The sequence below is a fragment of the Benincasa hispida genome, chromosome 5, assembly GCF_009727055.1.
Source record: "Benincasa hispida cultivar B227 chromosome 5, ASM972705v1, whole genome shotgun sequence".
Lineage (NCBI taxonomy): Eukaryota > Viridiplantae > Streptophyta > Magnoliopsida > Cucurbitales > Cucurbitaceae > Benincasa > Benincasa hispida.
In genome coordinates this window covers 20,440,045-20,452,326 of record NC_052353.1, presented here as the reverse complement: position 1 = coordinate 20,452,326, position 12,282 = coordinate 20,440,045, and the positions used below count along the sequence as shown (strand labels likewise).

The 12,282-nt window shown below is 30.4% G+C and overlaps 1 protein-coding gene across 1 annotated transcript; it reads left to right on the top strand.

The window, feature by feature from the left end:
* Positions 1 to 963: 963 nt before the first annotated feature.
* Positions 964 to 8,928, top strand: LOC120078388 (2-alkenal reductase (NADP(+)-dependent)-like). The gene is made up of 5 exons (XM_039032653.1): positions 964 to 1,232; positions 3,121 to 3,298; positions 4,836 to 5,002; positions 5,292 to 5,374; positions 7,770 to 8,928. Exons 1-5 carry the CDS (start codon positions 1,002 to 1,004, stop codon positions 8,149 to 8,151), a joined length of 1,041 nt encoding a protein of 346 aa, XP_038888581.1. The 5' UTR covers positions 964 to 1,001; the 3' UTR covers positions 8,152 to 8,928.
* The last annotated feature ends 3,354 nt before the right edge of the window (positions 8,929 to 12,282 follow it).

Sequence of the window (12,282 nt, the reverse complement as noted above, 5' to 3'; positions counted from 1 at the left end):
ACATGTGGGATCTGTTTTGAAATTTGTAATCAAATCGTGTAATCTAATTGAGGAATGAAAAGTGCTCAATCTGATTGCGATTGAAAATTATGTGGGACCCACTACATTTACTAACGTTATCGTTACTATTACATTGTTACTATAACAATATGAAAATTATGAATTTGCCACATTTATCGTTACATTTATTGTTATAGTTAGTGTTATCATCACCATTAGAGTCAAATAGTAATGGTAATGATAAGAGTAAAATATGACAGATTTATAATTCTACATAAACACGATCAAAAGCAATTCAAGTATATTTGCGATTCAGGCCTATTACTATTGATCTCTTAATGAAATCTAATTCTGATTACACCAAATTTCATTATGGTTTGGTAAACGTGGCCTTAACTCAAAAAAGTAGATAATTTTTAGGAATTCTTTAAAGAAAAAAAAAGGTTTAAATCCTATTTTGGTCCCTGAACTTTGAATATTATTCTATTTTGATCTCTAAATTTTTAAAAACGCCCATTTTAGTCCCTGAACTTTTAAAAAGTGCTTATTTTGGTTCATACTATTAAGATTATGTTTACTCTTAAACATAATGGTCATATAGCTTTTATTTTTGGATGACTAGGCTACCAAATAAGTTAGTCATGCTAAAGAATCTAGGGTTTCAATTTTGAATTCAGTGGTAAAACGATTTTCTATAGGTGATCTCAAAAGTAATTTTGCGTCTAAGATTTTTGGTCATTCACTATTTTAATATGTTGGTTGTTGATATTTGACTTTACATTCATCTTGTTCAACACATTTATCTTTAAAATGTTAACATAATCTTAATAGTAGAGACCAAAATAAATATTTTGTAAAAGTTTAGAGATTAAAATAAAGTTCTTTTAAACTTTAAAGATGAATGATAAAAGCAATGACATAATAAAGTGTGGAAAGGTTGTCAGAAACTTTATATATAATGCGGGTGATGGTCAGTTTGGTTTTGATTTGGAGAGGTAACAATGGGAGAGACGGTGAGTAACAAACAGGTGATTTTAAAGGATTCCGTCACCGGAATTGCAAAGGAATCGGATTTTGAAGTGACGACTTCCACCATTTGCTTGAAGCTTCCAGAATCTTCTGGGAAAGGAGTTTTGGTGAAGAATCTCTGCTTATCTTGTGATCCGTACATGCGAATTCTCATGACCAAAACCGATCTTTACTTCCCCATTGATTTTTACACTCCAGCTTCGGTAAATATTATCTTCTGCATCTACGTTTATTTACTTTTTACCTTTTTTTTTTCCTCTCATTTAAATTTGGTTTCTATAGTCCAACTTAGATTAAGTTGATGAGTTAATTAATTTTCTACAATTTTCTATGGTCCGTTTGGATTAATTTGAAAAAAAAAAATGTTTTTTTGTAAAATCATTTTCATTTATATATTCTTGAAATAATTTGCTTAAAATAAAAAATACATACTCTTTTCTTAAAAGTGCTTTTATATACAAATTTATTCTATTTATTATATATACCACAAAATATTTTTATTAATATCAAATTATTATAAAGTATGATTCTAATTGTCATCAAAGTTGATGGTGATGGTCTCCCCAGTTGGGTTCATATAAATGAAAATTTTATGGGTTTGATTTGTTCATGAGTTCACCTAATATAACTCAAACCAACCAAACCCATGAACTAAATCGAACTAACCCGAATTTATTATTAACTTTAAAATATATTTTTTATTACTTATAACACAACTATTTATATATATATATATTTTAATTTTATTTAATTTCAATATTTTTTAATAATTTATTCTTCAATAACTCTTAAAAATAAATTTTCTTTGCATTTTAGAAAGAAAAATTTCACTATATAAATTGAAATTGAGTTGTTAATCTTAATTCAATATATGAAAATAATTAAATTAGATTNATATATATTAATTTTAATTTTATTTAATTCAAATATTTTTTGAATAATTTATTCTTCAACAAAATAATTTCTTTGCACTTTAAAAAGAAAATTTTCACTATATAAATTAAAATTGAGTAGTAAATCTTAATTTAACATATGAAAATAATTCAATTAGATTATTACATATTTACGTTTTGCTTCTTTTCAGAACAAATTTTAAATAAATGACCCGATTCATGGTTGGGTTGGGTTGAAAAAATTTACCATCCGAACAATTGAGTTGGGTCTAAAAAGTTTTTCAACCCAACTCAACTCATGAACATCCTTAATTGCAAGTTGTCATAACTTTTGAGAGAGTTTTGAAAATTTTAAGAATTATATATACAAATTTGGAAAAGTTTAACTATTAATCACTCAAATTTATTTTTTTAAAAGCTGATTTCAAGTGGTTATTTTAAATTAATGTATTTCTTAAATTTATAACTTTTTTCAAAAATTATTTTAAGTGGTTGCCAAATACTCCCATTTTATTTAAAATAATCATTTTTTTTTCAAAATTTGAAATGTTAAAGTAAACACATCTTTCAACTCATTGGACGTTGGTTAATTCATTTATTTTTCTCCAATGTGTCTAAATAAATCTTTTAACTTCTCAACCTAATCTAACTTGAGCTTTAAAATTTAAAATTTAAAAGAAAAAACCTCAGTTGAAAAAAGAAATACGAAATTACTAAATTTGGTCCTTATAGTTAAGAGGAAATTAGAAATTAGTCTCCATAAGTTTAAAAGTTAGAATTAGTCCTAATGTTTTGATAAAACCCCGTAAATAATCTCTAAAGTTTAGTAAGCCCCTAATAAATAGTCCCTAACAATACGGACGATTTATGATGGATACGCCGTAGAGACTATATACAAATTAATCATGGACTAAAATACTTTAATTATAAATTATAGGGACTAAATTCTAATTTTTGTAGGGATTAAATTTATAATATAACAAAAAGAAAAAAAAAATATTACCACCGAAGTTGAGGACATTAGAGTTCACTATTTGAGTTGTTTTCAAATATAGTAAAATAAACAAAAATATTTACAAATAAAATAAAATATCATTGATAGACATTGATAATAGTCTTTCAGTGTTCATGATAGATAGACTATAACGTTTTGCTATATATGAAAATATTTTTAATAATTTTGACATTACTGAGATAGGTGATATTTGGGTATGGAGTAGCAAAGGTATTGGAATCAGGTGATCCAAATTTGAAAGAAGGTGATTTGGTTTGGGGAGTAACTGGTTGGGAAGAATATAGTGTAATTGAAGACCCACAAAAGCTCTTCAAAATTCACCATTCTGATGTCCCACTTTCATATTACACTGGAATTCTTGGTACTTACCCTGAATCTTTTATATTGTTCTCATATTATTTGCTTTTGGTTTGGGATAATTATTGTAATTAGTAATTTTTTTTAAAAGAAGTTATCAAGTAGTTTGTATAATTAGTATATTCTTTATAAATTTTGAAAATAAATTTACATGTTTGCTTTTTCTTCATGATTTTTTTTTTTTTTTTTTGGGTTTGTTTTTTAGGAAGGTAGATAACTGAAATCTTGATGTTTGAATTATAGATATTAAGAATTATTCATATCCGACATCTTTAGATTGCCATGTTTGTTTTACAGAAATATTTTTGTAGATATTTGGGAATATCTTGATAACTGTGTTTGTTTCATAGCATTTTTACTCGGGAATATTTTAAATTTACGATGTTCCAAGAATGTCCTTACAACTATTTATTAATTTGATATAATTTGAACTTATATAACATATTTGTTTTTATCTATTTGATTTTTAATATAATTTATATTTTTTTATATGTTATTTTTCTCAACAAAATAATATATCATAATTTAAGATTTTTTATGAAATAAATATTAATTTAAATTTAAATCTGAATATATTGTTAAAAAATAATAAGAATTACTATATAACTAAAAATATATCATATATATAATTGACAATATTTATTTTAATAAATGTAAATGAAGATTAATATATATATATATGTAAAATAAAATAAAAAGGAAGGACAAAGATGTAAAATGGGGATGCCCTCAACTCAGAAATCTAGAAAACTCATGTTTAAGGAGGGCATCCGAATCTTCAGATGTCGAGACATCTTACAATACCGTAAAACAAATACGGTAATCCAAATACTCACTCTAAAAGAATCTAGAATGCCTACGAAACAAACAATCCTTAAAAGATAACTCCGAAAGACCGAATTTAAGATTTTTTTTGAAAATGTAACGATTTGAATATAAGAAAATCAAATCCAAACTACAAAAGAATTATGAAGCACAAACACTCCATTTTAAGAGGAGTGTTTGAATCTACGCATGCTCTAACTAATACTCAATTTTTTTGTCCTATTTCTTTTTTTTATTATTTGAATTTTAGACCTATAGGGATACAACTGTCTTATTTTATTTTTTATTTTTTATTTTTTTTAACTTTAGCAAGCCCAAGTCAATTATATGTTAAACAAAGATAACAAAGGAAAAAGGAAGCTAAAAATCAAATCAATAAAGATAACAAAGCAAAAAGAAAAACCCTATTTTATAACCAAATATTAAAAAAAAAATAGAAACATAAAAAGATGAAGTAAAAAACCTAAAAATGTTAATTAACTTTACATTTTATATCTTTTTAGTAGTGTGCAAGTCAATCTACATATATTCTAAAAACACATAATACAAAAAAGAGTGTATTCGTAATGTGTTCATGTCCTAATTTTAAAGAAATGGCAATCGTTATGTCGTGTTGTATCTATGTCCGTTTGTCTATGCTTCTTAGTTAAATTAGTGTGAAATATTTATTACAAAGATCAAAATAGTAATTTTAAAGTAATCTATTTTTGTATCAGGTATGGCAGGTATGACTGCATATTTTGGATTCTATGATGTGTGTTGTCCCAAAAAAGGAGAATATGTGTTTATTTCAGCTGCTTCGGGTGCTGTTGGTCAGCTTGTTGGCCAATTTGCTAAGTTATTAGGTTGCTATGTTGTTGGTGCTGCTGGTACTCAACAAAAGGTCCCACTTCAATATTTTTGTTTATTATTGTTCGGATAAATTGTTAAAACCACCCTTAAAGTATTTTGGTACAGTTGTTATTATACCCTCAAACTTTAAATTATTACGATTAAGTCTTCAAATTTATACAAATTTTCAAGTTTAATAACTATAAAAATTGCACCCTAAAATAAGTTTAGACTTCAATTTTTAGCATTGAAAAATTGGGGTAGCTTTTGCAAATTGGCCATATTTTTTGGATATATCCATTTTGTTTAATATTTACTTATATTTGATGTGTTGTGTGTAGATTGATCTCCTAAAAAACAAGTTGGGATTTGATGAGGCTTTCAACTACAAGCAAGAATCTGATTTGAATGCTGCATTGAAAAGGTTTTTACTTTTCTTATCTTTCATTCATTGTGATGATCTCTATAATGTAAATCCATCTTTATTAGATCTCAATGTGTTATAAAAAATTGGATTTCTTTTAGATTAGGATTGGATGTAAACTACTAATTAAAGTGTGTTCAAGAGTGATTTTAGATTTTGAATAGCTAAAATCACTTTTGCTATTATCAAAATCACTTTCTTCTAAAATAATTATATTTGACGAAAATAAAATTGACTTTTCAAAAATTAAAAAATCATTGTTAGTGTGAATCAACTTAAACATTTATGTGGTTGGACCATCATAATACAATCATCGTAGTATAACCAAATAAAACAAATTTTTGATGTGGTTGGACCATCACGGGCTTTAAAAGTCTTTTGCATTTAAAGTCCTCTCGTCCCCCAAATAATTTTCCAAAGAGTTAAAATATCACATCGATTGATGTAATTTGAGTTTTTGTTCCCTATTAGTTAATATATTTTTTAATATTAAATTTTTATCTATGTAATTTCAATAAATCTTAAAATTAATTGTTAAGTAATTAGTTTATTATTTTTTCTTTTAAAAAAAGTTAGTCTTTATCCTAAATTGTGAAACTATATTCACATAGTATTTGTTTATGAAAATTATTATTATTATTTAATTGAATTGGATATGGATTAACTTTGAATAACTAAATATATAGTTTTTTTTAAACAAGTATAAAGACTAGATTTAACAAAAAGCGAAAAGAAAAATTATATTAATAAAAATAGATATGTATTATAATTATTTAGTTAAATAAATTTATAAATACAAAATACCATTTTTAGTAAAATTCAGTAAATTTAAATTATTTTTAAAATCGAATATAATAATTCAAAAATCACTTTTAAAAATTTGAAACCAAACATAAACATGATTATTCAAGAATCTATTTACGAAATTAATTGTTCTTAAATCTTTTGTTATCAAATCATTACCTCAACTGTCACTCTCGAACATGTCTTTAGAACATGAACGGGAGTGATGTTGGTAATTATGAGAGAATGAGTTTGGAAATCTTCAATCAATTGCAAAGTAATTTGAAGTGATTTTTGTTATGTGATTGTAAGTGATTTTCTAACTAAAAAAATTATCCTTGTATTTTTTGATTATTTTGTTCTAAAAAGATTTATGAAATGATGGTATCAGAATCAGTTTTAATAATTAATATTTCTAGTCACACTCCCTTCTTTTTTTGTTTTTTTTGTTTTTTTTTTTTTTTTTGTGGTTTACATTTAATGTCCATTAATAATTTTATTGTTTATTATTAGGTACCTCTCCTATATTTAAAAAACTTGACCTATTGGTACAAAGAAGACAGCTGTGTTTTAAACGTTTGTTTCAGTGGGCATCCCATCCAATGACAAGGATGCAATTATTTTGTGATATTGTTTTAAACGTTTTGTTTTTAGTCTTGTTTCGAATGATTTTGGGGGAAATAATTATTCTCGGTGAAAAATAATTTTTTAGTTCTAGTTTCTATTTAATTCTTAAATTTTAAAATAGGTTCAATTTGATAATTATTTGGTCCGATTTAGTAATCATTTCGTTTTTTATTTTTTTTTAGAAATTTAACTTATTTCCTTCCAATTTTTTTACATTGATTTACATTTTTCTTAAATGCAATAGTTGAGTTCTTAGTTAAATTTCAAAAACAAAAACTATTCTTGAATAACTACTTTTTTAGTTTTCAAAATTTGGTTTAGTTTTTAAAATCATTGGTAAAAAGTAGATAACAAAATAAGAAATTTGGAAGTAGAAATAGTATACATAGGATTAATTTAAAAAAAAAAAACTAAAAACAAAATGCTTACCAAACCAGAATTTAGTTTTTTATTTTTTGTTTTTAAAATTAAGTCTATAGATACTACTTCCACTTCTAAATTCCTTCTTTTGTTATATACCTTTTACCAACAGTTTAAACAACCAAGCCAAAGTTCGAAAACTAAAAATATAGCTTTTAAAAATTTATATTTGTTTTTGGCATTTGACTTATATAATTCAACAATTGTATGTAAAAAAGATGCAAATCATTTAAGAAATAAAGAGAAAATAAGCTTAATTTTCAAATTCCAAAAACAAAAACATGTTCTTAAAAGCTTGACTTAGTTTATTAAACTATTGGTAAAAAGTAGATAACAAATTAATAAATTTAGAGGTGGAACTAGTATTTATAGATTTAATTTAAAAAGTAAAAAACAAAAAAATCAAATGATTATCCAACAAAGCCTTATAATCTTGATTTTAAAAAACCGAAAACAAAAAATTAAAGAGTTACCAGACTAGGTTGTAGTTACTATCATTTGCAATTCTTCATTTCTTAAACTGAAAAACCCTAATGTAGAAAGTTTGTATGATGGGATGGGGCAGATACTTCCCAAAAGGCATTGATATATACTTTGAAAATGTTGGAGGGAAAATGCTGGATGCAGTTCTGGGGAACATGAGAGCCCATGGAAGAATTGCAGCTTGTGGAATGATATCACAGTACAATCTTGAGAAGCCAGAGGGAGTACACAACTTACTAAACATTATTTTGCAGCGACTTCGTGTCCAAGGCTTTGAGGTTTTTGATTACTACCATCGCTATTCTGAGTTTTTGGACGCTGTTTTGCCTCTCATTCGAGCCCAAAGGCTTACTTATGTCGAGGACATAGCTGACGGCCTCGATGCTGGCCCTGCCGCTCTCGTCGGCCTCTTCTCTGGCCGCAATGTCGGGAAGCAAGTCGTTGCTGTGGCGGCTGAATCATGAATATAATTTGAGTTCAGAAACTTCTTCATTGCAAAACATTTTGCTTTCATGTTTGGTGTGTATTGTCATTGTAAACCCTTGCATGCAAATCCATGTCAACCTCTTTAGAGGAGCTAAAATTTGTTGATTAATGAGTTATGCAAGGTAGAAAATAACAAGTTTTTTAAGTGGTTTTTTATTGGGTTTTTTGAAAATTTAAAGGCCCAATGGTATTATTGTAATTATTGAGCAATGGCAAACTTATAATTATCCCTATCTTCTCCAAAATTAGGGCATTTTCGTTTTATCTTATTAGCTGAAGAGAAAATTGAGAGAAGCAGCCGACTTGGACTTGAAGATAGATCTGTAGCCATCTGAAAGGGAGAGTCGAAAGCCGTCTGAAGCAATCCGTCCACCGTTGTCTATGGGTGACGAGTTCTGACGTGAGCGAGCGTCCGCGGCGGTGGCGTGGGTGTCCGGCAAGATTGTGGGTGTCGGCTTCGTGGAAGTGCAGCTGCCGGTCGAAGAGCCGCTTGGCTGGACGGTGGGAGCAGCAGTCTATTAGATCCGGTTTAGCGCGTGGGTTTGCTTGCAGATCTAGTTTTGGTGGTCCGCCGGTCAGAGGCGGGTAGCACACTATTTTGGGCTGTTTAGCAGTGGGTTGTTCTCAGTTTTCAGAGGTGACGTTGTGTGTGGGTCTCTCTCGGTATCAGTTGATATTGAAATTACAAATTGGTGATTTCGTTGATTTTCTGTAATTTGTAAATTCCTTTAATGTTCATTAATAAATTAATTCAAGCTGATTCTCAAAGTGGATGTAGATCAAACTGGTCGAACCACTATATATCTTGGTGTTCTTTACAGCTTTCGATTTATTTCTGTTGATTGTTTGCGTCTGTTTGGTCATCTAAGTTAGGTTCAAAAACTCTCTCAAGTGGTATCAGAGCTCCAGTTGATCCAAAGAGGTTGTGCGGTAGTGTGTGCTGACATATTCTTTGTTCAGGTTTTTTTGTTGGAATTAATTTGACGGATGGCTTCGATGTCTACACGGTTCGAAGTTGTTAAATTTGATGGGAAAGGTGATTTCGGGTTATGGAGGAAAAAGATTAAGGCTATTCTGTTCAACAAAAGGTAGCCAAATCTAGAGAGATAACCTTCCACCAACAATTACAGAAGCTGAAAAAGGATATGGATGAGATGGCCTATTCAACAATAATTTTGTATCTGTCAGATGGAGTGCTTTAGGCTAGTAGATGAGGCCACTACTACAGCGGAGTTGTGGAAGAAATTGGAAAGTCTTTATTTGACTAAGTCCTTGCCAAATAAATTATATCTAAAGGAAAAATTCTGGGATATAAGATGGACTCAAGTAAAGGCTTAGAAGAGAACCTAGATGAATTTTAGAAGATTATAGTTGATCTCAATAACATTAGTGAGAAGATGTCGGATGAAAATCAAGCAGTTATTCTTCTGAATTCTTTGCCAGAATCGTATCGAGAAGTTAAGGCAGCTATTAAATATGGATGGGATTCATTGTCCATGGATATAGTGTTGGATGCCTTGAGAACGAGAAATCTCGAGATTAAAAAGGAACGCAAGGATGGAGAGTTACTCATGGCCAGAGGCAGAAATGAGAAAAAGAACGGAAAAGGAAAAGAGTCGAGATCTAGGTCGAAATCAAAGGGGAAAAGCAAAAAGTGTTTCCTATGTCTTAAAGAAGGACACTTTAGAAAGAATTGCCCTTTGAATAAGAGCAAGGAAGCATCAAGTAGCAAACATACAGGGGATTCTAGTGCAGCAAACATTTCTGATGGGTATGATTCAGCAGAGGTTTTGATGGTGTCCAGCAGGGACATTCAAAATGCTTGGATCATGGATTCAGGATGCACGTTTCACATGACTCCTAATCGGGATTTCTTGATTGACTTTCAGGAAAATGATGGGAATCAGTTCTGCTTGGTGATAATGGTACTTGTGATGTAAAAGGAATTGGGTCAGTTCGAATTACATCACATGATAGTATGATCAGAATTCTTACAAATGTAAGGTATGTTCCAGAACTCAAACGAAATCTAATTTTTCTGGGCAAATTAGATAGAGCAGGTTATTCTTATAAATCTAAGAATGGAGTTCTGAAGGTTATCAAAGGTTCTTTGGTTAAGCTGAAGGGGACCTTAAGGAATGGTCTTTATGTGTTGGAAGGTACTGCAGTTTCAGGTAGTGCTGCTATTGCATCTGGGAAAGAAACAAATAAATCTATGTTATGGCATAACAGATTGGCTCATGTGAGTGAAAGATATCTGCAAGCTCTTTCACAACAAGGTTTCCTTGGAGGAGTTAAAGACATTGAACTCCCATTTTGTGAACATTGCATAATGGGAAAGTCTACCAGAGTGAAGTTTGGGAAAGGGAAGCATTCTACTAAAGGAATTTTAGATTATATTCATTTAGATTTGTGGGGTCCTACAAACGTACCTTCTATGGGAGGTTCGAGATACTTTATGTCAATCATTGATGATTTTTCAAGAAAGGTGTGGATGTATCCACTAAAATAGAAGGATGAAGCTTTTGGGAAATTTCTTGAATGGAAAAAGTAGGTTGAGAACCAGACAGGTAGGAAGGTAAAATATCTGAGGACAGACAATGGTTTAGAATTTCTGAATAAAAAATTTGAAAAATTTTGCAAATCTGAGGGAATTACGAGGCATTTCACTGTTATGTACACTCCACAGTAGAATGGTTTAGCTAAGAGGTTCAACAGAACAATTATGGAGCTTACAAGATGTCTCTTGACAAATGCTTCATTACCCTTGAAATTTTGAGGGGAATCTGCTCAAACAGCTTGTTATCTTATTAATAGGAATCCGTCTTCCGCTTTAGGCCTAAAGACTCCTCAGGAGATATGGACAGGAAAAGCTCCAAGCTTGGATCATCTCAGAGTGTTTGGATGTTCAGCTTATGCTCATGTTAAGGAAGGGAAGTTGAATAAGAGGGCACTAAAATGTATGTTTATTGGCTATCCTCAGAGTGTTAAAGGATATAAACTTTGGTGCTTGGAAGAGGGCAGAAATAAATGCATTATCAGCAGAGATATGACCTTTAATGAAACAGAGATGCCATTTCGTGTCAAAGAACAGCAGAAACAGCACACAGTTGATCAAGTTGAGGCAGAGGTTATAATTGATTCTAAAGCACAACCATCAGTTAGTTCAGTTGATTCTAGTGATCAGTCATCCAGTTCTGATGGTAGACAGCCTCAACTGCAGAGTACTTTGATTGATGAAGGAGCTTTTGGTGAAGAAAGCTCAAATGGAGGTGACCTACAGAACTATCAGCTTACACGTGACAGGCCTCAGCGGGTGAAGCAAGCTCCTACGAGGTATGGCTATGCTGATTTAGTTTCTTATGCTCTTACTTGTGTAGCTGACAGTATTGAAGTAGAGTCTCTTACTTTTGAGGAGGCTATTATATCTGATTCGAAAGAACAGTGGAAGGATGCTATGGAAGCAAAGTTGTTCTCGTTGCAGAAGAATCATACATGGTCATTGATTCCAAAGCCTCCTAATCAGAAACTCATTCAGTCAAAGTGGATTTATAAAATCAAGCCAGGTACAAGAGGTGACAACAAGCCTAGGTATAAGGCTAGACTGGTAGCCAAGGGCTACACTCAAAAGGAGGGAGTTGACTTTCATGAGATTTTCTCTCTGGTGGTGAGGTATTCGTCCATTCGATTAATTTTATCTATTGCTGTTCACTTTGATATATTTGTTGAACAGATGGACGTTACCACAGCTTTCCTTCATGGTGAATTGGAGGAAGTGATCTACATGACTCAACCTAAGGGCTATGAGGTGAAAGGAAAGGAAGACATAGTTTGTCGTCTTCACAGGTCCATTTATGGACTGAAGCAATCACCAAGACAGTGGTATATCAGATTTGACACCTTTATTTTGAAGCAGGGGTTTCACAGGAGCTCTCATGATGCCTGCGTGTACTGGAAACTATCTCAGAAAGGTACATATACTTATCTACTTCTGTATGTAGATGATATGATTCTGGTGTCTAAGGATTATTCTGAAATCTGTGATCTCAAGAAACGATTGAGTAGTGAATTTGAGATGAAAGATTTAGGTGAACTGAAAAGGATCCTAG

Excerpts from the sequence above, each read along its gene's own strand:
- LOC120078388 (XM_039032653.1), top strand. The coding sequence starts at position 1,002 with ATGGGAGAGACGGTGAGTAACAAACAGGTGATTTTAAAGGATTCCGTC. Across the intron at positions 3,299-4,835 it reads ATATTACACTGGAATTCTTG|GTATGGCAGGTATGACTGCA; the intron begins GTACTTACCCTG and ends TTTTTGTATCAG. Across the intron at positions 5,375-7,769 it reads TTGAATGCTGCATTGAAAAG|ATACTTCCCAAAAGGCATTG; the intron begins GTTTTTACTTTT and ends GGGATGGGGCAG.